Below are 27,591 nucleotides of genomic sequence, written 5' to 3'. Positions count from 1 at the left end.
AATTGCAGTGGGGGAGATTTAGGTTGGATATTAGGAAAAACTTTTTCACTAGGAGGGTGGTGAAACACTGGAATGCATTACCTAGGGAGGTGGTGGAATCCCCTTACTTAGAATTTTTTAAGGTCAGGCTTGACAAAGCCCTGGCTGGGATGATTTAGTTGGGAATTGGTCCTGCTCTGGGCAGGGGGTTGGACTAGATGACCTCCAGAGGTCCCTTCCAACTCTGATATTCTATGATTCTATGTTCCATTCCAGGGCTACAGTGGCTCAACAGAACTTGACCTATAATGGTTGCTCCTAGCTGTTCCAGGCCAGGGTGGGGCAGGGCTCCAGAAGTGAGAAGGAAGCCTGTCTCTCCTGTGCTCTCAGTTACCCTCCGCTGATGGCCTCCTCCTCTGTGTTGCCTGGATGCCATTAGATTTGAATGCAGAAGAGACAAACACCAGACCAAAGAGTAAGGAAAGGAGTATATTGGAATAGGGAGTCTGGTGGGACAGGGGCTGTCAAGGTTCCTCCCCCACTCTGAACTCTAGGGTACAGATGTGGGGACCTGCATGAAAACCTCCTAAGCTTACTTTCACCAGCTTAGGTTAAAACCTCCCCAAGGTACAAATTAATTTTATCCTTTGTCCTTGGAATATCCACTGCCACCACCAAACTCTAACTGGGTTTACTGGGAAACGTAGTTTGGACACGTCTTTCCCCCCCAAATCCTCCCAACCCTTGCACCCTACTTCCTGGGAAAGGTTTGGTAAAAATCCTCACCAATTTGCGTAGGTGACCACAGACCCAAACCCTTGGATCTGAGAACAATGAAAAAGCATTCAGTTTTCTTACAAGAAGGCTTTTAATAGAAATAGAAGTAAATAGAGGTGAAGGAATCACCTCTGTAAAATCAGGATGGTAGATACCTTACAGGGTAATTAGATTCAAAACAGAGAATCCCTCTAGGGCAAAACCTTAAGTTACAAAAAAGACACAGACAGAAATAGTCATTCTATTCAGCACAATTCTCTTCTCAGCCATTTAAAGAAATCATAATCTAACATATACCTAGCTAGATTACTTACTAAAAGTTCTAAGACTCCATTCCTGGTCTATCCCCGGCAAAAGCAGTGTACCGACAGACAGAGACTCTTTGTTTCTCTCCCTCCTCCCAGCTTTTGAAAGTATCTTGTCTCCTCATTGGTCATTTTGGTCAGGTGCCAGTGAGGTTACCTTTAGCTTCTTAACCCTTTACAGGAGAGAGGATTTTTCCTCTGGCCAGGAGGGATTTTAAAGGGGTTTACCCTTCCCTTTATATTTATGACAGGGGCTGGTTGGGCAAGGAGCCTCGGAGGCAGGGTTGAGAGGAGGCTGGTACTGTCTGGGAAAGAAGACTGGGAGATGGGGTGACGATGGGTGGGCAAACAGCTTGGGACAAGGATCCAGGCAAAGGGTGGAGACTGAGATTGGATGAAGAACCCAGCGAGGGAAACTGGGACTGGAAGTCAGGAGGAGGAAAGAGACAGGATCATACAAGGAGGGCGAGATTACAACTAGCTCGAAAGAGACTAGGATGAGAAACTTTAGGAGTGGAGACTAGGACTAGGTAGAGAAGGAGAATGGAACTGGACAAGGAGACAGGACTGTGGAAGAGACAGGACAGGTTGAAGTAGGGGTGATGGAGTAAAGCGGTCAAGCTTGAGAGAAATGTTCAGGCCCCCGACAACCTGACAATAGAAGGAATGCAAAAATTCTTGCACTTGTACTGCCTCAACCTGCTGTTTCCCCCTGTATTATATGACAGCCTCTCTCTCAGTGATTATTTAAATAATTTGTAATTTTTAAATTGATCTTTAATTTTAAAAATTATATTTAACACACATTAGATACATTTGTTTACAATATGCAGTAGTAAATTCATGAAAAATAAAGTGTTCAATGTACAAAATAGGCAATGAATTATTTTAATTGAGGCAATGATTTACTGGACTCCAGATGTTAAAGGAGCATATTTTGTTATGTTTGGAAGCATAACTTCTTCCAATGCGTATGTCATAAGAATGGAATGTATCTGATTATCAAAATTCAACTCAGATGAACCACAGTCCTGTCAAGTTATTCTGATGGCTGTTATCAAACTGGTTTGGCTTGTCGTTCCATGCCCTTTAGTGACAAATTCATTAGTTAAGGATGCATTTTTCCACCCTCAGTTCTTTGGTCATCACCAGCACAAAACAAAGAAATTCAGTACATATTTAAGACTCTTAAAAGGAAAGCACAAGCTCACATATTGATGTCTGAGTCACACTTAAGAGTGGCCAGATGTCCAGTTTTTGACCAGAAAGTCCGGTCGAAAAGGGGACCCGACACTGTCCAGCCAGTACTACAAACCAGTCCGGTTACTGAAGGCATGGGAGGTGGGGAGGTGCCAGGTCATCACCCACACCAGCCCCAACTCAGCTGGGGTTGCCTCCTACCTGTGTCGGGCAGTTGCAGCTTCCAGTCCTGACTCTGTAGGTGAATCCCTGCCAACCTGAGGGGTTGGACCTTCGTGGGGAAGAGGCATGGCAGGGGAGGTTCTGGCACTCCTGCTGGATCAACCGGTTTTTAATTACTACAAAGTTGGCAACACTAGTCACACTGAACACAAAAAAGACACCAATACAAATGCCATTTCTTAGGCCCTGATCCTGTAAATCCTTACACGTGCTTAACTTTAAAAAAGAGCAGTCCCTCTGAGTATATCTACACTGCAATTAAACACCCATGGCTTGCCTGTGTCAGCTGACTCAGGCTCACAGGGGTTGGGCTACAGGGCTGTTTAACTGCAGTGTAGACATTCATGCTAGGGTTGGAACCTGGGTTCCAGGACCCCATGAGCGGGGAGGGTCCTAGACCCTGAGCTCCAGCCCAAGCCTGAAAGTCTACAGTGCAATTAAAGAGCCTTGTAGCCCAACCCCTGTGAACCTGAGTCAGCTGACACAGGCAAGCCATGGGTATTTAATTGCAGTGTAGAAATACCCACTGGGGCTTTATATTGCAGTAGTTTAAGCCCTAAGAAAGGAGTAGCAGCAGTGGGGAAGGGAGAGGAATGAATTTATGTGAATTATTTGTTTCTGTTATGTATGCAGAGAGCAGAACTGGGGAATTTGTGGCCATTTCTAGGTACACATGAAAAAATAGGGAGTGGCAATTACTAAGCATGCTAAGTAGTTTTCTTTCAGTCAAAGAAAACCACCATTCTGGCCAAGCAGAGCTGCATCTTACTCATCCACAGCCTGAGAACTGAGCCAATCAGAGCTTGGTGAGGCCAGGAAAGCTTATGATTACAGAAGTTATTGAGAACTCTAGATGACTCAGTGGAAGAACAGTAATGCAAACACCAGAAGTGATTGCTGTTGGGCTGGGTCTCAAAACTTGTAACACTGTGGCTACATATGAGTGTTATTGCAGCTTTTACCTAGTACAGAAGTGCTCAGAATATCATATGCTCAATTGTGGTGTATTTTAAAAATTTATTTTGTTTTCAAATATAGTTAATTAGTAGAAAGAACAGAAAACTTGCCCATCCAATATAGAATCCTGTCTTAGAGGTGTAGACAATATTGGAGAAAGATATAAAACTCCCAGATTGCACCGGTTTTTGCAATTCCATTTTATAGGGGGGATATTCTTCCTAACCTCAGCTGACTAAATTCAAATGCTATTTTGGGTTCCAATTTTGCAAGTTGCAGGATCAGGGCCTTTGGCTAATGTCTAGTTCTCGTTCGTATGTGTCTCAATAACAGCCAGCATCAGTGAGTTGCACTGAATACTTCCTCTTCAATTTATTAATGAAAAAGTACACAAGAACAGCTCTCTCTCTAATCTGTTTTCTATACACCTACATCTTATTTTCCAGTGCTCTTCTGCTTTCAACCCTTTGCCCCAAACTTTGTTTTCCATTGACAGTAAACATTCTGTTTTGGATAAAGCTGAGCTCATCCTTTCTCTATATGCTCTCCCTTCCCCAAGAGGTTTTCCAGTGCCTAACAAACATCAACCATGCAACTTTATGGTTCATTATTTCATTCAACCATTGAAATGCATTGTCTTCCCATGTGTGGAACTGGGAGTTTTTCCTGAAATTTAATCTTCCATGTAATGTAAATATAAAGTAAGATGTGAAAGTCTATGGTATTTGTCAGGTGATGTTTGACTCCAGAACAACTTACATCATTTCATAACCCCAGCTGAAAAGTTCATGATCTTGCAAGAGTGACAAATTTCTTGACTGCCAAGATGGGTGAGGTAATATCTTTTACTGGACTAACTTCTGTTGGTGAGAGAGACAGAAGTTGGTCCAATAAAAGATATTACTTCACCCATCTTGGCACTCTACTATCCTGGGACCAACATGGCTACAACAACACTGCACACAACATATTTCCTGATGGTCCCTTTGGAATGTCTGCTAGCAAAATGAGAAACTACAAAAGTTAAACATTCTGTAGCAGTTACTTGCTTTTATCTGGAAAAAAATAAGAAACCCATAAACATGTTTCCAAAGGGTTTGGAAGTTTCTATACCAAACCCCCATACCCCCGAAAACACTTTAAGAGATTACCCTTTCTTATAACTCCACCCCTGATATCAATGGAACAGAAAAACCACAGTTACATACATGTTCTATAACTGTTTGTTCTTCAAGATATTCTACTTTAGGTGTCTGCATGCCAGTGTGTCAAAGCTGGAGAACTTTTTCCCAAAGTGATACCCATCAGGGCAGCCCAAGTGCCCGCCGTATGCTCATGCTGCTAGCTGAGAATATAAAGGGGAGGAGCTGCCCGGATCTCCCTCTCAAATACCAGTCTCACAATGATTCTGGTGTGGAGCGGAAGGTGGGTGGGTTGTGGAATGGACATTTGCAATACATGTCAAAGAACAACAGTTACAGAAGAAGGTACACAAGTGTTTTTTCTTCAAGTGCTTGTATGTGCCTATTCTACTTTAGGGGATTCCCACGCAGTTTCAGAAGGAGGAGGGTATCAGAATCTACCTAAACAAGAACTTTAGTACTACTCTCCCAAATTTAGCACTGTCCCTGGGGACAGCTTAATGAGTGGTAGAGGTATGAACCAAAGACCAAGTGATACCACTACAAATTTCACTGATGGCAAAATGATCCAGGAAAGTCACTGATGCTGCTTGAACCCTTGTAGGGTTTGCTAACACTCTTTCTGGTAGAGGAACATTACCAATATTATTACAGAGATGAATGCAGGAGGAAATCCAGAAAGAAATCCTCTGAAAGGTAACAGGCATCCATTTAATCCTTCCTGCAAAGGAAATGAATAACTGAGGAGAAAATTGACTGAATGCATCCGATGAAGTGAGCTGTAGCTCATGAAAGCTTATGCTCAAATAAATTTGTTAGTCTCTAAGGTGCCGCAAAGTCCTCCTTTTCTTTTTGAGGAGAAAATTGAAACTCCTTAGTTCTTTCCAAATAAAAAAGCTAATGCTCTATGAACACATAAAGCAGTGGTTCTCAAACTTTTGTACTGGTGACCCCTTTCACATAGCAAGCCTCTGAGTGTGACCTTCCCTTATCAATTAAAACCACTTTTTTGTATATTTAACACCACCATTATAAATGCTGGAGGCAAAGCGGGGTTTAGGGTGGAGACTGACAGTTCGCGACCCCCCCCATGTAATAACCTCGCGACCCCCTGAGGGGTCCCAACCCCAAGTTTGAGAACCCCTGACAAAGTATGTAGTCTTTCCTCATCTTTGTGAAAGTGGGGTTTCAGAAAGAAGGTGGCAAGTAAGGGTATGTCTATCCTGTAATAAAAAACCCATGGCAGTGAGTCTCAGAGCCTGGGTATACTGACTCAAGCTTGCTGGGGTCGGACTGTGAGGCTAAAAATTGCAGCGTAAATGTTTGGGCTCAGGCTGGAGCCTGGGCTCTGAAACTCCGTGAGTGAAGAGGGTCACAGACGTGGACTCCAGCCCAAGCCTTAAAGTCTCCACTGCATATTTTAGCCCTGCTGCCCAAGCTCCGCACTGCAAGTCTTTTACTGCAATGTAGACATACCCTAAATAGTGCGATTCATATGAAAATCCAAAACCAGGAGGAATTTGGGCTGCAAAGCATTAGGCAACCAGTCTTTGTTAAAAAAAATGCATAAGGAAGGTCATCCATCAAAGTCTGGTGTTCTGCAACCTTCCTAACCAAGGTAGTAGCTATTAAAAAAGCCACCTTTGTTGAGAGATCAGACAACAAGTAAGAGGCCCTAGGCTCAAAAGGGGATCTCATCAATCCTGAGAGCACTACGTTTACGTCTCAGGAAGGCGATGGATCTTTAATAGGTGAGAAAAGTCGTCTGTCCAAATCTTTTAAAAACCTTGTTCTCACAGGGTTGGAAAACATGGACCTGCCTTCTACAGTAGAATGGAACGCCAAGATAGGAGCCAGGTGAATCCTTTTTGAACTGATGGAAAGGCCATTCTCTTTCAGGTAAAGCAGATGATCCAGAATAAACTGAATATGAGCCCATGAAGGAGAACCTCAGCCCACAGCAAACTTCTTCCACTTCAAAAGGTATGTGTACCTGGTAGAGAACTTCCTGCTATTCAAAAGAACGTTCTGAACCACCACAGAGTATGCAGATTCCTGACGAGCTAACCATTCAACATCCAGGCAGTCAGGTGCAGTCTGGGACAGCTGGAATACAGAATCTGATCATATTCCTGTGAAATTATATCCAGGTCCTGAAGGAGAAGAATTGGATCCCGAATGGAGAGGTTCAACATATCTGAAAACCAGTGCTGTTGTGCCACCAAGATTAGAATAGCATGATCTTGCCTGAGTTTAGTTAGCATTCTGGGCACTATCAGGATGTGGGGGGAAAGAGCAGAAACGTTTCCCCTTCCAAGACTGTAGGAAGACATCTCTCATAGGCCCTGGTTTGAGACCTCCCCTTAACCAGAATTGATTATACTTTCTGTTCTATCAAGTGGTGAACAGATCCAACTTTGGTACCCCCGCCCCCAAATCTGAAAAATAGACTTTTCTACATTGGGTCTGAGGGACCATTTGTGATCTCCTCTAAATCACCTGCTGAGAGAGTCTGCTAGGGAGTTCTGAGACTCCTGGAGATGCTTTGAGTGAGATTCTGTTCTCTGGAATTTCTGCACCGAGGTCTATAGCCTTTTGGCAAAGGGGGTCTGACCTAGCACGTCCCTGTTTGATGAGATAAAACATTGCAGCAGTGTTCTCTGTGAGTACTTGTACAGAGCAACCCGCGATGTGGAAAAGAAACACTTGACTGGCCAGATAAATAGCCAGGAGCCCTGAAATTGATGTAGAGGGAGAGATCCTGATCTGATTAGCGACCTTGAGTACAAAAGCTTCCCAGGTGCATTAAGCCACCAAGGGATAATGCATCTGTGACTAGATTCAGAGAAGGTGAAAGCAGAGCAAAAGGCACTTCATTGCATTCATTAGGCGGGGGCTATCTACCAGCCCAGGGAGGGCAGAACAGCTGCATATATGTGAGTCAGCATGATCAGCAGGTGACGTGAGGGATGATAAACAGAATTCAACTCCCACTGCGTTACCTGAAGTGACGACTGGCATGCTGTCAGGTATGCGTAAGCTCCAATGTGTCCTAGAAGTCTCAGATAGTTCCTTACTGTTGTATGGGCATACGTCTAGAACTCTTTGTACAGGATGAATATTGTTTGAAATCTGGCTTCAGGCAAATATGCTCTCGCTGACAGAGAGGTGAGAACCAAACCTATAAATCTGATGTTCAGGGAGGTAAACTAATTTGCCTTTGTTGATCAACAGGCCCAACGAATGGAAAAGTGATTGGATCTTTTCAACACCTTCCTCCGCCTGCTGTCTGGACTCACCAGGTACACCAGAGCCAATTGTCTGGGTCTGGATATACCTGGATTCCCTGCTTTCAAAGGTGTGTGGCCACCACTGCCATGCACTTCATAAAAACTCAGGGTGCTGAGCTCAGACCTAATGGAAGGGCCATGAACTGATAATGGACATCTGCTACAACGAACCTTTCAAACTCCCTCTGACTCTTGTGTATGGCCACACGAAGTACAATGAGGATAGTGAACCAATCGCTGTGAGACAAGGAAGGAACAGACACTTGGGTTACCATACAAAACTATCATTTTTATGTACCTGTTGAGGCTGAGATCTAAAGTAGGCCTGAGGCTTCCCTGGGACTTTGGAATGAAAAAAATATCAGGAATAGAATCCCTTCCTCCGCTATTGAGGAAGCACTTCCTCTATCGTCCCTAACTTTACCAGAGACTGAACTTCTTGAATCAATACACTGGTGTGGTCCCTGAAAAGGGATGGGGAGTCCGGGTGGAATGGGGAAATACGGGTGAATTGCAGGGTATATCCCAGTTATACCATGGTCAGAACCTACCAATCTGTTGTAATATGGGTCCAAGCCTTCAGGAAATGGGACAACCTGCAGCCAAAGGGAGAGAAAATCTCAGGCTACATGTGCACGAGCACTTTTGTCAGTATAACATACGTCACTCAAGGGTGTGAAAAACACTCTCCTGCCAACATAGCTACCGCCGCTCGTTGGGGGTGGTTTAATTATGTCAATAGGAGAACTCTCTCCCGTCAGCATAGAGTGGCTACATGAGTGATCTTACCAAGGCACAGCTGCACTGGTACACTGTGCTGCTGAAAACTTGCTAGTGTAGACATGGCCTCTGAATAGTTTGTTGCCCTCAACCAAGAAGTCAAATAGTCTGGTTGGAAGTAGAAGACCCTCTACTGGTAGCAGATGGCGGAAGAGGAGAGGGAGGTGGTCTCTTCTTCTGAGACCTATGACATCTCCTGGAGTGATCGGGCTGTCAGAGCAAATAAAATGGATCTCTCTCTTGGACCAGAGGATGAAACTTCTTTCTCTGTATAGCTGGGGTACAAATACCTAAAGACTTCACCTGGAATCTTTAAGAAAGTGCAAAGCCTTGTCTGCCTTGCCCAGAAAAAAAATAGAAAAATTGGGCCCTGACAGGGTAAGTTCTCTATTGTCTGTTGCATTTCCACTGCTATTCCCGACACCTGCCGCCACGAAGCATGATGCCCAGTGACAACTGTTGTTATCACTTGAGCCAGTAAATTGGTCTCATCCAAAGCCCCCTGCAGAGAGGAGTGGGCTACCAAATGGCCCTAATTTATAAAGGCTATAAACTCATCTGGTAACTTGTCTTGAAACTTAGACATTATATCCCAATTTGAATGTTTGTGCCTGGCAAACAACACTTGGTGGGCTGCTATTCTAAACTGTAATGCCCAAAGAAGAATAAACTTTTCTCCAAAAGAATTACAGGTTTTTTTGCATCCTTATCTTTGGGAGTAGATTTAATCCATCCTTGTCTTGACTTCTCATTCATAAGAATGTAAGAATGGCTATACTGAGTCAGCCCAGTGGCCCATCTAGCCCAGGATCCTACCTTCCGACAGTGTCTGGTGCCAGATGCTTTCAGAAGGACTGAACAGAACAGGGCAATTCATTGAGTGATCCATCCCCTTTCATCCAGTCCCAGCTTGTAGCAGTCAGAGGTTTAGGGACACCCTGAGCATGGCCCATTCACAACTGACACCACTAATGCTCCAAGGGAAAATAAAAAAAATTCCTGTAACTGTAAAGATACTTGATACCTTTTTTCTGTACATTTAGCCATAATAAAGAAGAGGGAGGTCTGCCAATGGATTTTGGTTGGCTCCTAAATCATATCATTAATAAGCAGGGCCACCTCAGCAGCGCCTGATGAATGCAAGATATCCATGAGCTTGTGAGAGTTATCTTGAACCAGCACTAGATACCTAGAGAGGTAGCAACCCTCTTTGTATGTCTTGTAGACATCAGAGACTGCAGATGACTGATACAATAGCCTCCTTGGGTGATGAAGAGGCGTTAAGCAGTGGCACTGACATGTCTATCTGCTCCAGTGGTACAGAAGTCACCATAATAGGATGAATAAGAGTTGGATGGACAATCTGTACTGGTTACGGGGTACTGAGGTTAAAACTGGGAGGAAAATGGTGTCTCAATAGTGATATTGAGACCTACTGCCAAGAAGAAGAGGCCCTAGAGTCTGGGGAAACTCCCCCCAGGTTCCAGAAAGGCATTGCTGCATCTGGAGCCTAACTTCACGGCACAGTAGTCATGGTAATCAGAGCTGGGTCTGTGTACCAAGGATCATGGAGATACTTGGGCCTTTCTGAAGTAGGACTCAGATCGGTAGGAATCCACCTCTGAATTAGATGATGAATCAACATTGGAGTGCCAAGGTGGCACGGTGTGGAGAGGCAGGCAAATGGGAATGGGACCAAAGTCACCAAGGATGGTACTGACAAAAGCATTCAGGATTTCCCTGGGGAAGGTACTGTACACTTGGCACGGTGTGACAGAGTCCACTGCCAGTGGTATCGGATATACCAGTACTAAAGTAGTTGACAGAGGTGGCACATGCCACTGCAGAAGGTACAGATTCCTACTGCAACAGAGGAGAGTCCAGTACCAACAGGCACAGAAGGTCTCTTCTGTCCCATACAACTCAGGTGTTGTCCATACCGATCAGGTAGTCTGTGATATAAAAACCAGCGCAGAAGGTCCAGCAATAGAGTCAATTTCAACACTGCCCTATGAGGTGCCAGAGTCAAAAACTGAACATTTCTAGAGTGCAGTACCAGAGACCACCCTGCCACGGTTGCTCCCACCTTGGTACCTATCTGCTTGTAGAGAGTCTGATTGGGATCTAGACTTCAAAGGCGATGACTTCTTCTGGTTGGAAGCAGCTGATGTACTGAACTTCTTCTGGTGCTTACAAGGCACCGGGGACAGAAAATTGTGCCTTCTCTCTCTATCACTTTGGCACAGAGAAGCTACTAAGTCCAGTGGTGCACTCTAGGATGGCACCGAATCTGAATCCTCACACATCAAATGCAAAGCAGCCTCCACGAGACTATGCTGAAGCTGCAACTTCCCTCCGCTTTTTAGTATGAGTCTTAACCCCTCTGCAAGTAGGGCACTTATTCCTAACAGATCCCTCACCCAGAAACTTCAAGCAGCTGCAGTGGTGATTGCTGACTGGCACTGACTTATTTCATTCATTCAGAACACCTGAAGCCTGGAGGCTTGGCATACCCTAGTACCGAAACAAAGATCAATGGAAACAAGGAATGATAAGCTGAACGGAAACTTATAACAAGTACTTTAACTAGAACTAGAAAAAACTTTTTTACTAAATATTTACATTAAAAACATTTAGAGTTTTCTAAGGTACAAAGGGAAAGTGAGAAACTCGCATGCTTGCTCCAACTACTGACCACAGACAGCAGGAGAAATTGAGGGGGGTCGGAGAAGCGCTACCCCTTTATACTCTCATGTAGCAGCACGAACATGCAGAGGGCACATGTACCACCCTGATGGGTACCACTCTGGGAAAAAGTTCTCTGGCTTAAGTACACTGGAGCACAGACACCTAAAGTGGAATGGACATATGCAAGCACTCAAAGAAGAATTGTTATTCTAACATTTTATTCAACTATCATCTTCCACCTAGCATAATTTTCCTTTGCAATGATACCACACAAAGAATTTTATATTAAAGAAAAAGAGAGCCATAAATATAAAGAAAATGTGTTCTTCTCCTTTACAATAAAGAGTACTCCAGAATCTATTTTCATCTTCCAGGCTGCTAGCTAAAGACGATGGGGAACACTTGTTGCTAAAACAGGGTATGGTCAGCATACATCACTTGCAGCTGGGAAAGAAATAAACAATCAAATTAGCATTTTAATGTTTTTTAAAGGAATTTATTTATATTTCTTACTACAATATTCAGTGTACACAATTTCACAGGTGAGCCTCAAGCATTACTATTATAAATGAGAGAGAGTAGGAAAAAATACGGTAGCAGAAGTTTGTCTTGTAAAATGTTCCTGTTGCTTAAGCAATAGGTTGTGACTAAGCCAAATCTAGTTAGCTAAACTTGCTGCACTCTCTCTCTAACTAGATTGATAGTCATATTATTCTTAACTTTTATTTTGTTCGCAATTTTGTTTATTCTAAATAAGCTCTGCTTTATTCAAGACACCTGGATTGGATTTAGTGGTTGTTACAGCATTGACAAACACAGATCGGTGCTCCAGAGAAAAGGAAACTGTAATCTACCCTCCAGAGGAGACCAAAGAAAGAGGTAACAGTCAGAGCACTGAGCCAAAGGCAAGGAAACTTTAGGAGCTCTCTCAAAAAGGTGCTGCAAGAATACTGACTATGATTAAGACTAAGATTATGTCACGGAAGTCAGGGAATCAGTGATTTCCAGTGACCTCCATGACACTGGGGGGCCCCGCAGCTGACCAGCCTACGTGGGTGGCATTCGGGGCCCAGCAGCTGCAGGTGGCAGGACCCCGCACAACTGACCAGCTGCCACCGCTGGTGATAACCCCTGAGCTGCCCGGCCGCCGCCGCTGGCAGGGCCCCCCCTGCAGTGACTCAGCTGCCGCAAGCAGCCAGCTCTCTCCCTGCAGCTCCCAGTCATGACAGCAGTGGCAGAGGCACGCCGGAGCTGCTCAGTGGCTGCGACTGGGGGGCCCCCCGCTGCTCCCCAGCCTCTGCCGCTGGTAGGGCCCCCCACCCGCAGCTCCCCCCCTGCAGCTCCCAGCCCCGCATGGCAGTGGGGCTGGGAGCTGCTATATTTTTCCAAATTATGCAAAAGTATTAGTTGTCAATAAAGTTTATGTCCATGCCAAGCTAACAGTTTCAACTTCAGCTCTTTTTGCTGCAGCCCTGCTTTAAAAATTGTGCTTAGAATTTTTGTTTTTAAACAGTTGGAAGTTTCTTTTCCACTCTCATAACCCAAACAAGGCTGACAGGATTTTGCTGAAACTTGGGGAAAAAAAAATCACCTCTTGGCAGAGACCAACCCTGGAAAATTTAACTAAAAGTTATGTTTTGGAAAGTTTTAAGTGTGGAAACAGATTTATAATGGAAACTGTTTTCAACTTTACCTATGGAGTGTGCTGCCAAGGCTTGCTATAAGTAAATCCTTGACTCTATCAAACAGTGACTGCTGTCCCAAGAGGGCTGTGAAGAGCTGCAAAGATTTGAGAGCCCTAGCTGGCTTTCAAAACTGTCACACTGTGCAGCAGACGATCACAGCTCACCACATTTCCTACTTGAATTGTTAGGCATGCTACACCTCTTCCTTTCTTTTCTATTATGTTCACTCAAAGCTCTTCTCTGGGGACCATCATGGCATGCATGTCTAAGAAAACTATTAGCAGATCACTATCATGTCATGTTTAACTGCAGAGAATTTGATCATACTTAAGAGTTGATCCTGTAAACAGTTATTTGTGCAAGCAAATTTTATTCACAAGAGCAGTCCCATTGAAATCAATGTGCACAAATGTTGCAGGATCAGGCCCCATGTTGTATAGTTTTATAAATCTAAATGTATCAAGTGACGAGGATGCAGAACAGATTGCGAATACATCTCAGCTGTCACATCACAAATGATGTTTAATGTTGTGTTTTCAGCTCACTTCACACCAGCTCTTCAGGAAATCTTATAGGGCACTGCCCTGTGAATACATTAAAACTTGATCACTGCTAGGAAAGCAGATATTAGTGACCATGTTAAATCAATTCAAGACATGCTTTTTTTACTTAATTCTTTTTAACATACTCCACAGCACAGCAGTAAAACCCAACACTGCCATTTTAATTCCTATGGCAAGATGTGGGTGGAGCTTTCAATATTTTTTCCGGCACTGAAAAACACTTAGTGACTCATAAAGTGGATATAAAGGATTAATGAAGCCAAGGCAGCTCCCAATTCTCTCTCTCACACACACACCCCTTGTTTTTGGTATAAACAGGGCTAGTAGCAAACAGCCACAGGAAAACACATGTGTTTAGATGTCCAGACAATTTAATCCTCAATTTGGCAGTTGAATATGATGAAACTTAAGTTAAACTTTAAAGAAAAATTAATGAAAGTATTCTTTGTTTTTCACTCCTTTTTACAAGGGTATTATTTTATTCACATTTTCTGTGCAAGTTTCTATTTCTTAAACATGAGAGACTAATAGCATTGGCTTCTGGTAGGCTTAGATGGGCAGGAACTTTGCAAGTGGCTCATGCCCATCTCTGCCAGTACATCTCAGATACAAATGGTCTTGATTCTCTTTCAGCAGAAACTGTCAGTGATGCTGATTTGTGCCAATTTGTGTAGGGGTTTTGTAATGTGCACTCATGAGACCAAATATTTGCCTACAACTGAAAGCAGAATTTGAACCCAAGTGTCCAGTGCTGAATGGTTAACATGCTAAGGGCCAATCTTGTACCTCTGACGTTAATGGGAATTCTGCGATCGACTTCAATGGAATCAGCATAGGAATCAATCACTCTGAGCCCAACCCAATGCCCATTAAAATAAAAGGGAGAACTCGTATTAATTTCAAAATGAGAACTACATGCAGTTCACAGTTCCAATTTAAATACACAGACAGTATTCCATCTTGGTCCCTATTGAGGTCTAGTTTGTACTCCATTATACAAATAAAAGCATTTGAGATCTGATAGAATACTTTGGACGACATATAAAGATTTCTGGGCACTGGGCATACATAGCACATACATACTGTGTACAACACACAGCCAGCACTTCCCATTCTGTTTTCTAGATTAACTCTTATATAAACAATATAATTAAGAGAACTCAGAGAGATTTTCACTGACATTATTGTGTTTTGAACACTTCCAAACTTTTGCATATAGGAAAGAACAAATCACTAACTATGAATGTAACACAAAATAATTACATACAAAGCAGCAAAATGTAACCACATCTTTTATTCCATAGGAACATGGTCCTTTGGGTAAGTAATCTGTTTTTTGTTTTTAAGTACAGTTCCTCTTTTCATACAACATGTTTTAAACTACTAATTCAAACAGGTTCTATTTTCACTTGGCTCCCTAATTTTTCACTGGAGCTCAAAACCAACAATGTTTTATCTTGAGCAGCTTTGTATGTTTCTTCATTTGGATGTTCTGCTAGAGTTCACTAATTCCCTGACCTCCAGATCTGACTGTAAATTAAAGGAAAAAGGAAAAAACTGAATCTGTAAATATATTTAACAGAGTCACAGCTTCTGTTAGGAGTAAAAAAAAAAAAAAAAATCTAGGGTGAATGGCAGAGAACCCAAAAAGAAACAATATTTTTAATACAGCAACTTTCTCCTGCTCTCCTTGCCTGGCGGCTGTACAATAATACAACAAAAACATAACAACATAAGAATGGCCATACTGTGCGAGACCAATGGTCCATTTAGCCCAGTATCCTGTCTTCCGACAGTGGCCAGTACAAGATGCTTTAGCGGGAATAAACCGAACAGCACAATTATCAAGTGATCCATCCAAAATCATCCAGTCTCAGTTTCTGGCAGTCAGTCACAGGTTTAGGGACACCCAGAGCTTGGGGTTGTGTCCCTGATCATCTTGGCTAACAGCCACTGATGGAACAAACTTACAGTAGAACCTCAGAGTTATGGACACCTCTGGAACGGAGGTTGTCTGTAACTCTGAAATGTCCCATAATGCTGGACAAGAGGTTACGGACTTCAGCCATGGGGTGGGGAGTTGGGGCTGTAGGGCTCCAGGTATGGGGCTCAGGACTTCTGCCTCCAGGGAACACCAGGGCTCACGACTTCAGCCCTGCAGCTCCGTTCAAGGCTTCAGCCCTGTGGGGGATGCTGGAGCTCAGGATTCCCCATGGTTCCACTCCCCGTTTCAGCTGGGGAGTGGGGCGCAGCACATGTTGGGCCTTGGGGCTTTAGCTACAGGGGGAGCACTGGGGCTGAAACTGGCTCTTTCCTCTTAGCTAAAGCCCTGAGTCTCCCCTGCCTGCCCGGAGCCCTGAACCCCGCTCCCATCCTGCGGCTGCAGCCCCAACCTCCCTCCTCCCCTTTGCCCGCCCCCATGGCTGAAGCCCTGCTAAGTTACATGAGCAATTAATACTTATAAAACCATGGGCCTTCCGTCAGGTGCAACTGTGAAACTTAACTGCCCCCTCCTGAGCCCCCGTATGCCTTCAGGGTCGGTGTGGGGTAAATATCCCATCACATATATATTTTTTGAGATGGGGTGACCAGAACAGCATACAGTATTCAAGGTGTGGGATTTATATACTGACATATATATATACACCTCTGGACTCTGGGCACCATATTTCAGGGAAAATGTGGACAAACTGGAGAAAGTCCACAGGAGAGCAACAAAAATAATTAAAGGTCTAGAAAACATGACCTATGAGGAAAGACTGAAAAAACTGCATTTGTTTGTCTGGAGAAGAGAAGACTGAGGAGAACATAACAGTTTTCAAATACATAAAAGGTTGTTACAAGAAGGAGGGCCAAAAATTGTTCTCGTTAACCTCTGGGGAGAGGACAAGAAACAATGGGCTTAAATTGCAGCAAGGGAGGTTTATGGCGGACATTATGAAAAGCTTCCTGTCAGGGTAGTTAAGCACTAGAATAAATTGCCTGGGGATGTTGTGGAATCTCCATCATTGGAGGTTTTTGTCTGCTGCTACACACCAACAAGATGTTTTCAGTGAACTATCCATGATGACTACAAGATCTCTTTCTTGAGTGTTTACCAGCTAATTTAGACCCCATCTCGTTGTGTGGGTAGTTGGGATTATGTTTTCCAATGTGCATTTTACACTTAACATTGAATTTAATCTGCCATTTTGTTGGCCAATCACCCAGTTTTATGAGATCCTTTTGTAACTCTTCAGAGTCATCTTTGGATTTAACTATCTAGAATAATTTTGTATCATCTTCAAATTTGTGGTGTTTGTGTTTGGTGGGAAGACTGAAATCGATTCTCCATTGAAACTCAAATTGCAAATCCATCACAGAAAAAGCAGAATAAGACACACTGGTGAAAGCCCTAAAATGTGGGTAGTGTGAGATTCTGATTTTTTTTTTTTAAATAACCAATGGTATAGGTTAGTATTTTTAGGAAATAAAGGAACCAGGATAAATATTTGAAGTTGGAGCAGACCAAAAATCTCCTAAAGTAACAGAGGTGTATCGAAACAAAAGGAGTTACAATCAGGAGCACCAAGTTCTGAGAGTCTTAAAACAGAGTAGACCCTTAAGTTACAAATTATAACTCAGAAAAGGATATATACCTTGATGATGACCCCATTCTTCCTCCTCCCAATATTTTGCACTCTAATTAAAATGTTTATTTCCAAATAATATCATGATGCAAAAAAAAATCACAATCGCAATAAGATATATTATTAAAACCTCGACAGTCTCATCAGAAAACAGAGTCTGAAAATAAAACTTTTCATTAGAGAACAAAGTGAGCAAGTAATGTACCTCTTCAAACATAAACTGGGATAAAATGTTAAAAGGATAAGGAATATGAAACATTCTACCATACAGTTTTGTGTACAAGTGAGCACTTCAACTGAGAGATGACTTGGTTGTTGTGTATAAACTAACAGCAAATTAAGAGGACTGAAGGGATTGAATAGTAAAGGGCCAATAAAAGTTATTACGTACATTCTGTAATGAATTCATTCCCTAATGGGAAGCCACTATAATTTAAAAGAAAACTGGAGTATTGTACTGATCTTCCTTAGTATAAACAACAGGTCTGCCCACAGAATTTTGCATTGTCTGGGAGTCCAGCCAAAGGCGTCTATTGAAAATTTGTATAGACCTTTTGTTTCATAGTATTGTAGCATTGAGATTGAATGCTAAAATATCATGAATCAAAGCATCTACTGAGTGGTGGTCACAGCAGAACTTCTATGCTGAAATAGAAACATTTTACAAGACAATGCAGAATTAATGCATATAGATTTGTGTTTCTCATCATATTATATGAAAATCACATGACAGAGATGTGATTTGGGTAATGAGACACAAAGACATCCTTCTCTCATATTAGGGTCAGCTAAGGTGATTTACAAATCAAGATTCCTTCAGTAGGCTGTATGAAATGAGGATTTTGTCACAGTCTAATTGCCAGTAGGCAGTTATCCACAACACACACTCTAACACTTAAAGAAAAGGAGGACTTGTGGCACCTTAGAGACTAACAAATTTATTTGAGCATAAGCTTTTGTGAGCTACAGCTCACTTCATCGAGCTGTAGCTCACGAACGCTTCTGCTCAAATAAATTGGTTAGTCTCTAAGGTGCCACAAGTCCTCCTTTTCTTTTTACAGATACAGACTAACACGCCTGCTACTCTGAAACTCTAACACTTGGGACTCTTATTCGCAGTCTCAGTAGAAGGGTGAGTTCCATAAGCATGGAAACAGCACGCCCCTTACGTGGTGGCATATTGGTTGGGGGCATGGGAGAGAAGCTTGGCCTGCCCTTACTAGTGCTGTAACTCTTTCAAAGATAATTACAAGACTTTATTAACCAAGCATATTTCCAAAATTTGCAAAGGTTCCATTTATTTCCTCAGCTTCCACTATCTTTATTTCTGCAGTAACAAGGAAGATTTTCAGTCCAAGAGGAAAGATGGGAATTTTCTTTACAAATAAAATTTTATTTGAAAATCTGGCAAAGTAAATTGAAATGCCTACAGTAACTAAAATATATGATATTATATGATTTCATGTGATATGATAATAGGATACCAGATATGAAGAGCAAAGGAGGAAACTGTGGCCAGCAGACTTAACGATAATAGTAAGTTTTTAAAATATATTAGGAACAAAAAAAATCCTGACAATGGAGACCTGAGAGAAAGTTTGGAATTTGGGGGAAGCATGGGCTGTTATAGCAAGGATAAGGGAGAGACAAGACAGAACTGGGGGGGAAATCAAATCAGTATCTTCGATGTCTGTATACTAATGCAAGAAGTATGGGGAATAAGCAGGAAGAACTTGAAATGCTAGTAAATAAACAGAACTATGATATAGTTGGCATCACAGACTGGTGGAATAATACACATGACTGGAATATTGGTATAAAAGGGTACAACTTGCTCAGGAAGGACAGGCAGGGGAAAAAGGGAGGAGGCATTGCCTTATATATTAAAAATATATACACTTGGACTGAGGTTGAGATGGGAATAGTAGACAGACTAGCTGAAAGACTCTGGATAAGGATAAAAGGGGTAAAAAACAAGGGTGATGTCATGGTAGGGGTTTACTACAAACCACCTAACCAGAAAGAAGAGGTGGATGAGGCTTTTTTATAACAACTAACAAAATCATCCAAAGCCCAGGACTTGGTGGTGATGGGGGACTTCAACTACCCAGACATCTATTGGGAAAATAACATAGCAGGGCACCGATTATCCAACAAGTTCTTGGAATGTACTGGAGACCATTTTTTATTTCAGAAGGTGAAGAAAGCTACTAGGGGAGAAGCTGTTCTAGATTTGATTTTGACAAATAGGGAGGAACTGGTTGAGATTTTGAAAGTGGAAGGCAGCTTGCATGAAAGTGATCATGAAATGGCAGAGTTCATGATTTTAAAGAATGGTAGGAGGGAGAACAGCAAAATAAAAACAATGGATTTCAAGGCAGACTTTAGCAAATTCAAGGAGTTGCTAGGTAAGATCCCATGGGAAGTAAGTCTAAGGGGAAAAACAAATGAAGACAGTTGGCAGTTTTTCAAAGAGACATTATTAAAGGGCACAAGAGCAAAATATCACACCGTGTAGGAAAGATAGGAAATATGACAAGAGACTAGTATGGCTTAACCAGGAGATCTTCAATGATCTGAAACTCAAAAAAAGAGTCCTACAACAAGTGGAAACTAGATCAAATTACAAAGGATGAATATAAACAAATAACACAAGTATGCAGGGACAAAATTAGAAAGGCCAAGGCACAAAGCGAGATCAAACTAGCTGGAGACATAAAGGGTAACAAGAAAACATTCTACAAATACATTAGAAGCAAGAGGAAGACCAAGGATAAGGGAGGCCCATTGCTCAATGAGGGGGGGGGGAGAAATAATAACAGAAAATGCGGAAATGTGGTTAATGACTTTTGTTTCGGTTTTCACCAAGAAGGTTGGTGGTGATTGGACATGTAACATAGTTAATGTCAGTGAATATGAGGTAGGACCAAAAGAGGCTAAAATAGGGAAAGAAAAAGTTAAAAAGTTCTTAGACAAATTAGATGTCTTCAAGTCACCAGGGCCTGATGAAATGCATTCTAGAATACTCAAAGAGCTGACTGAGGAGATATCTGAGCCATTAGCTGATTATCTTTGAAAAGTCATGGGAGAGATTCCAGAAAACCAGAAAAGGGCAAATATAGTGCCAATCTATAAAAAAGGAAATAAGGACAACCTGGGGAATTACAGACCAGTCAGCTTAACTTCTGTACCCAGAAAGAGAATGGAGCAAATAATAAAGCAATCAATTGGCAAACATCTAGAAGATAGTAAGGTGATAAGTAACAGTCAGCATGGATTTGTCAAGAACAAATCGTGTCAAACCAACTTGATAGCTTTCTTTGACAGGGTAACAAGCCTTGTGGATAGAGAGGAAGTGGTAGACGTGGTATATCTTGACTTTAGTAAAGCTTTTGATACTGTCTCGCATGACCTTCTCATAAACAAACTAGGGAAATGCAACCTACATGGAGCTACTATAAGATGGGTGCATAACTGGTTGTAAACCATTCCTAAAGAGTAGTTATCAGTGGCTCAGAGTCATGCTGAGAGGGCATAACGAGTGGGGTCCCATAGGGATCAGTTCTGGGTCCAGTTCTCCTCAACATCTTCATCAATGATTTAGATAATGGCATAGAGAGTACACTTACAAAGTTTGCGGATGATACCAAGCTGGGAGGGGTTGCAAGTCATTTGGAGGATAGGATTATAATTCAAAATGATCTGGACAAACTGGAGAAATGGTCTGAAGTAAATAGGATGAAATTCAATAAGGACAAATGCAAAGTACTCCACTTAGGAAGGAACAATCAGTTGCACACATACAAAAAGGGAAATGACGGCCTAGGAAGGAGTACTGCGGAAATGGATCTGAGTGTCACAGTGGACCACAACCTAATATGAGTCAACAATGTAACACTGTTGCAAAAAAAAAAAAAAGCGAACATCATTCTGGGATGTATTAGCAAGAGTGCTGTAAGCAAGACATGAGAAGAAACTCTTCCACTCTACTCTGGGCTGATTAGGCCTCAGCTGGGGTATTCTGTCCAGTTCTGGGTGCCACATTTCAGGAAAGATGTGGAGAAAGTCCAGAGAAGAGCAACAAAAATCATTCAAGGTCTAGAAAACATGACCCATGTGGGAAGATTGAAAAAACTGGGTTTGTTTAGTCTGGGGAAGAGAAGACTGAGAGGGGACATAACAGTTTTCAAGTACATAAAAGGTTGTTACAAAGAGGAGGGAGAAAAATTGTTCTTCTTAACCTCTGTGGACAGGACAAGAAGCAATGGGCTTAAATTGCAGCAAGGGAGATTTAGGATGGACATTAGAAAAAACTTCCTAACTGTCAGTGTGGTTAAGTACTGGAATAAACTGCCTAGGGAGGTTGTGGAATCTCCATCATTGGAGATTTTTAAAAACAGGTTAGACAAACACCTGTCAGGGATGGTCTAGATAATACTTAGTCCTGCAATGAGTGCAGGAGACTGGACTAGCTGACCTCTTGAGGTCCCTTCCAGTCCTATGATTCTACAATTCCATGGTATTGGTCCATTAATAGATAGAAATGGTAGCATTATCAATAAAAATGCGGAAGAGGCAGAAATGTTCAATAAATATTTCTGTTCTGTATTTGGGAAAAACAGATGATGCAGCCTCATCAGATGGTGATGACACTACTCTTTCCATTCCACTAACGTTTCTGGATAAAAGCTACTACATTTAAACATTTTCAGATCAGCAAGTCCCAATAACTTGCATCCAACAGTTTTAAAAGAACTGGCTGAGGAGCAAGTTTTTATCCAGAACTGAGGGAAAGTCTCAAAAGTGGGGGACTGGCTGTGATTGCTTGATCTACTTTATGCCGGAGGGTATACTGGAAAACTGTTCAAAGGCAATAGGTAACTTGTATTAGAAAAGGGAATGTATCTAACTTAGAACTGTAAAGCCTGATATTGCATCTTCATGTTTTTTTCCTTTGTAACTTGTATGTGTTCACTTTCCCTTGCTACTCCATCTTTGAATCTGTGATTTTTTTGTGTTTTTGTAAATAAACAGTTTGTTTACTTTTACCCTAAGCAGTCTCTGTTGTGAAAACTGTGTGGAGTGTATGTCCCAAAGTGAACTGGTAAGTGGAGGCAGGTTTCATGTCTTCGAGGGTGATTAACCAAGAGGGGAAAAGTCTGAGTGTCTGGTAGTTGAGAACTTGGTTTGGACAGATTTGGGAAGACTCAAGATTGGAAGGGCTCTGGCGTCAAGCCTGCAAGGCATAAGTAGGCTGGTGGAAGCCAGGGTCAGACCTTTATGTTTGTGGACTGGCTACCATTGTTAGAGCTCTAAGCCATAGCTGCATACCATTTCGGCACCCAAAGTTATAGGGCAGGTGGTGACAGAACCCCTTACTGGTCTGGGTGATCCCCAAAACATCACAGTAAGTCATGGGTGTGTAAGATGGAACAAGAGGGGAGGTGTCTTTTCATAAAGATTTTCAGCACCAGAAACAGTTTGGATTATAGTATATGTTGTCTATATACACACACACAAACAATGAACTGAAGGGAAAGCTTGACTTGCCTAAAGTACGGAAATGTTTTGGTCTGTTAACCTGGACTTTGACAAAAATTGCTCGAAAGACTTTTTAAAAGAACAAAGTCCTGCTTGATATCTTGATAGAACTACTTACCTAAGAAAGCTTTTTATTATTAATTATTATTTGTACTGCAATAATATGTAGAGACCCCAACCAGAAGTAAGGACCCTAATATGCTAGATGTTGTACAGGCATATAGTCAAAAAACAAGTCATTGCCTCAAAGAGCTCACAGTCTAGGTTATTACATGGCACAACATATGAATGAGACAAACGAATCAGGGAAAGGAAATAACAGTAACGCAAACAAGTTAAGCTTATGCTTTAGTTAAACGTGTAACGCAATGGTTTGTACTAACTGCCATAAAACTATAGATTTCTCGTTCACACATACACAGGGGTGAAAGTAAGTATAGGGACTTACCGGTATGGGGCTGGGCTGGGGCCGGCTCTGGCCCCCAGAAGGGGCAGGACCGCAGGCAGAAAGGGCGGGGCTGGGGGAGGTCAGAGCCAGCCCCGGGCCACCCTGTACCAGCAAGTGCCTCCCTCCCTGCCCCCGGGGTAACAGTGGCAGCCGGGCGCTCTGGCAGCGGTTTAAAGGGCCCTGGATGGTAGCAGCTGCCAGAGCCCTGGGCCCTTTAAATTGTCCCTGGAGCCCCACCGCCACTTCCCCAGGGCTCCAGCAGCAGGGCTCCGGGGATGGGGCTCTGGCTGCCACTACTGCGCCGGGCCCTTTAAATTGTCCCCGGAACCTGCCGGAGCCCTGGGGAAGCAGCGGCGGGGCTCCAGGGACGATTTAAAGGGCCCAGGGCTCGGCCGTCGCTACCGCCTCAGGCCCTTTAAATCGCCGCCCCAGCCCCGCCGCCGCTACCCCAGGGCTCCGGCAGCAATTTAAAGGGCCGGGGGCTCCAGCTGCTGCTGGGAGCTGCAGGCCCTTTAAATTGCGCCTGGGGAAGCCAGTCCATCCCGGGACGGCGCACCAGCTCTTGCCAGTACCCCACACCGGGGCATGCTGGCTTACCGTCACCTCTGTGCACACACAAAATCACTTCTAAAGGTAAATTTCCTTCCTTCCTTCAGCTCTAACTCAGCAATCGAGTGATGTTTAGACAACAAAGCACAGGATTAATATACACCATAACAAAAGGGAGAAGATTTGAAATAAAGACAAGTTAACTTACAGCCCAGGTTTTCGTCAGCCTGAAAATAGGTGCGCTTTGCAATGCTGATACCACAGCCATGATGGAATGAAGGTTGTTCAGGTCTAGAAGTTTCTGCAACAACACCAAAGGAAAAATTATTTAACCTTTTCTCATGGCTGTTTAGAGCCATCACACTGAATACAATCAAACTAGAGGTGCAATTCTTCAAAACAAAAGCAAGGGGTACTAAATGGTGTCTAATTTGGGAAATTCTATTAATCTGGGTGACATTTTACACTTTAAAAATGTTACAGATATTCCAGGCTTGCCCTGAACTCATTGCAAAGTGAAAGCTCACTTAGATGTACCTCCTATGTTCACGAAACTAATTTGGGTTTTGCAAGGTTCTCTCTTTGGAAGTGGAAAAAATTAAATATTTTTTAAGTGTAACTCTGGTGTTATTGTTGAAAACAAGTTCTAACCATATGATACTATAGTTCTGGAAACATATATGTTTAATTGGGCCAAAAGATTCAACTTTGGCCTCCTATGGTTACCGAAGATGTTGAATGAAGTAGTCTAGAATTAATAAAGTGACTTTTTGTTAAAATAATGTTGTAATCTTTTTTTTAAAAAGACAATGCTTCCCCCCCTCCCAACATGTTTAAAAACCCAGCCTGTGGTCACAGTTCTCTTCAGCAGACTTCTTGCTGTAAAAATCAACAAAACAACTGAGAACATCTGAACATAAAACTGGCCATATGGGTCAGATCAATGGTCCATCTAACCCAGTATCCTATCTTCTGACAGTGGCCAGTGCTGGAAGCTTCAGAGGGTATAAACAGAACAGGGCAATTATCAAGTTATCCATCCCCTATCATCCAGTCCCGGCTTCTGGCAGTCAGAGGTTTAGGGACACCCAGAACATGGGATTGCATCCTTGACCATCTTGTCTAATAGCCATTGATGGACCTGTCCTCCACGAACTTATCTAATTCTGTTTGAACCCAGTTATACTTTTGGCCTTCACAACATCCCCTGGCAACGTGTTCCATGGTTTGACTATGTGCTGCATGAAGGAGCAGAAGCAACACTGTGTTATATAAAAAAAGGTTTCCTACAACACAATGCCTGCAGCAAAGAAAAATGGGAAATACTTTCACATAACTCATTTGTAAAAAGATTTTAAGAGGCTGTACACTCATTCTTACTTCCAGTATTAGCTGTGGATAACAGTACTTAAGGTGTTAAAAAACTAAGTAATATCCATTTGTTTCTCAGGTCAGGTAAGAGAAATAATTATTTTATATACAACTCCTAATATATATGGGTAGTGCACTAAAATGATATTACAGCAGCCAGACCATCATCACAGAATTACAAAAATGCAGGGAGGGAAACAAAAGGGGAGAGAGGGATGGGAAAGGAGGCCGCTGCTCCTCCCTGGTAGGCTGGAAGCAGGGGCGGGGGGGGGGGGCAACAGAGAAGGACACAGAAAACCAAGGGGCACAAACTCTAGCACAAGATAGTAGAACTGGCTCCTCCAGCTGCACTGGCGAGGAAAGAAACAAAAACCAAAATGCTTCATTTCTGAAATGCTGCCAGGGTGCCTCAGGGAAGTTGTAACTCATATGCCTCGTCATAGGGTGCTCCACTCACCGCTGTGCTGGTGCCTCCTCCTAGTCACTCTGGGGATTAGCTCTCATGGCCGACACCCTTGTCCGCGGCTTGCATGCTGTCACTCTGACTCTAGTCTGCAGCTCCACTTGCTCCAGGACTCACAGCATCCTCTTCCTGACTTAGCCCTCCAGCTAGGTCACTCCGTGTTCCTACTTATGAGGTTCAGTCCTAGGCAGTCTGCACCAGTACTACGCCCTCCGTGGCTGGTAGGGGAACACAGGCCTGCCCTCTTGTCCAGGTTCCAGTCCAGAGACCCTCAGCTCAGCAATTCTGGGTTTCCTCTTTCTGCCCTCACTGCTCCTCCCTTGGACTACTTCCTACAACACCTGGTACCCCTTCTTTCTTGGGTGTACCAACTCCAAGAACCCTCCTCCCACTTCCCAAGGAAAGACTGCTGCCTGCCTTCCTGCAGCTTTTCCCAGCTGCCCCCAAACACTCCTCCCTTTTCCCAGGGATGGACTGCCCTTTCTCAGCAGCCCAGTCTGTAGCCTGCTACCTGGCTTTATAGGCCCTGCATGTTCCTGCACAAGTGAGCCTCTTTCCAACCAGCTGCCTTCAGCCTAAAGCAGCCTAATTAGCTGACTGGACCCACCTGACCCAGCCCAGTTCTTGCAGGCCTAGTGTGGGGAGCTCACCCCATCACATGCCTAATGCTCCAGTTGTCCTCTGTGACCTGAATCCCTATTAGGACTACATCTTCCCATGATGCACAGCTCCCCTCACCAAGGGCTTTGTCTACATGGGAAGTTACGGCACAGAAAGCCAGAGTATGAATCTAGAGCACATCTGCTTGCCACGCAGTTGAGTCCAGATGGACACAGCTAAAGTGTCCTGAAACTCGTGGAGCATGGCTTAGCTTACTACTAGACTACTTGAAAGTGTATTAAGACAAACTGCACTCCAGAACTTTCAATGCACAGTAGCAGTATCCATGCAGCACATTACTGAGCAGCAAACTGGTGCAAATTCACATCTGGATTATTGTGCAGTAATCTGCATGTAAACAAGTCCCGAAAGGTGACACTGTGGTGCATCACAAAAACTGTCGTCTAACTGTGAGACCTACCTATAGCAGAGAATGGGAGGATCAGGCCTCAGAATTCCACCTTCATTAGGCTCTATGACAGCGTGTCAAAATAGAAATATTCCAGTTTTTAGCCACAATATTTTGGCTTTCAATGTTTTGTCATCAATTCTAAATTTTCTGTGGAAAATGTTGATGAAAACAATTTTTTGGTCAAAATTTTCAGTGAGGAAATGATTTTTTTCCAACCAGCTCTAATGCTAGCAACAAAAATTTGTTTTGGTAATTATGTTGGCCATGGCTCCAACGCAGCTCAACAGCATAATAGCAGGAAGATGAATCACCTTTAAACTTGTAAACACGCTAAACTAGAATATTTGTAGCAGAAGCCAGTTAAAAAAGCTCACTGCCCATTGTACCTAGCTATGTACAAGCAGATCAGTCTGTGGTGGTCACATTGTGTATCACAATGACCAAGTACTTAATGGGATAGCAGGAGCTGTGCTATCAAGAATTTTATTCTTCAGTGGTCTAAAGAGACAGTTGATATGAGTGGAGAAACAGACAAAAAAAGAATATTTTGAATAATAATAATAATAATAATAATAATGCACACTTACCTTAGCTATTTTCACAAAATGGCTCAATATTTCTGCCCTTATTTTTAACGTCTGTGCTGTTAAAATTTCTCGTACAACCCAGAAACTGACCTATAAAGAAACGTATACATCTGAATTTAACGCAAAAAGCCCCACCTTTATTATATTAAACATCTATAAACTGTCTCAATTCTCTAAAGAAAATGCAGGTTAGGAGCAGGAAAGATACAAGTCTTGTAAGAAAGACGTGGTATTAGACAAACAACTGCTGAACTCATTACCCACACCACCTTTCTTTAATTTCAATGGCTTAACTAAACAAAAGGACTTGAGAGATTAATTTAGTTTTATAAAGTGCAATTAA

The 27,591-nt window shown here is 42.8% G+C and overlaps 1 protein-coding gene across 18 annotated transcripts in view; it reads right to left on the bottom strand.

The window, feature by feature from the left end:
* RALGPS1 (Ral GEF with PH domain and SH3 binding motif 1) overlaps nt 1–27,591 on the bottom strand; it is a 399,374-nt gene that overhangs the window by 261,899 nt on the left and 109,884 nt on the right. For 11 of the 18 annotated variants that reach the window (XR_012155323.1, XM_073315016.1, XM_073315014.1 and 8 more), the window contains 2 exons: nt 27,249–27,338; nt 23,964–24,056 (listed from right to left, as the gene is read on the bottom strand). Coding sequence is in view for 15 of the 18 variants with exons in the window: in XM_073315016.1 (XP_073171117.1) it covers nt 23,964–24,056; nt 27,249–27,338 (183 nt within the window). In the remaining 3 variants the exon portion in view is untranslated. Of the gene's footprint in view, nt 1–2,462; nt 2,758–11,677; nt 11,779–23,963; nt 24,057–25,583; nt 27,196–27,248; nt 27,339–27,591 lie in introns of those variants that run through there. The other 7 variants (XM_073315027.1, XM_073315037.1, XM_073315031.1 and 4 more) reach the window with 6 other exon arrangements.

Source organism: Lepidochelys kempii, chromosome 16, assembly GCF_965140265.1.
Source record: "Lepidochelys kempii isolate rLepKem1 chromosome 16, rLepKem1.hap2, whole genome shotgun sequence".
Taxonomy (NCBI): Eukaryota; Metazoa; Chordata; order Testudines; family Cheloniidae; genus Lepidochelys; species Lepidochelys kempii.
The sequence above is the reverse complement of the archived record's forward strand: the minus strand, read 5'-3'. Positions and strand labels throughout refer to the sequence as shown.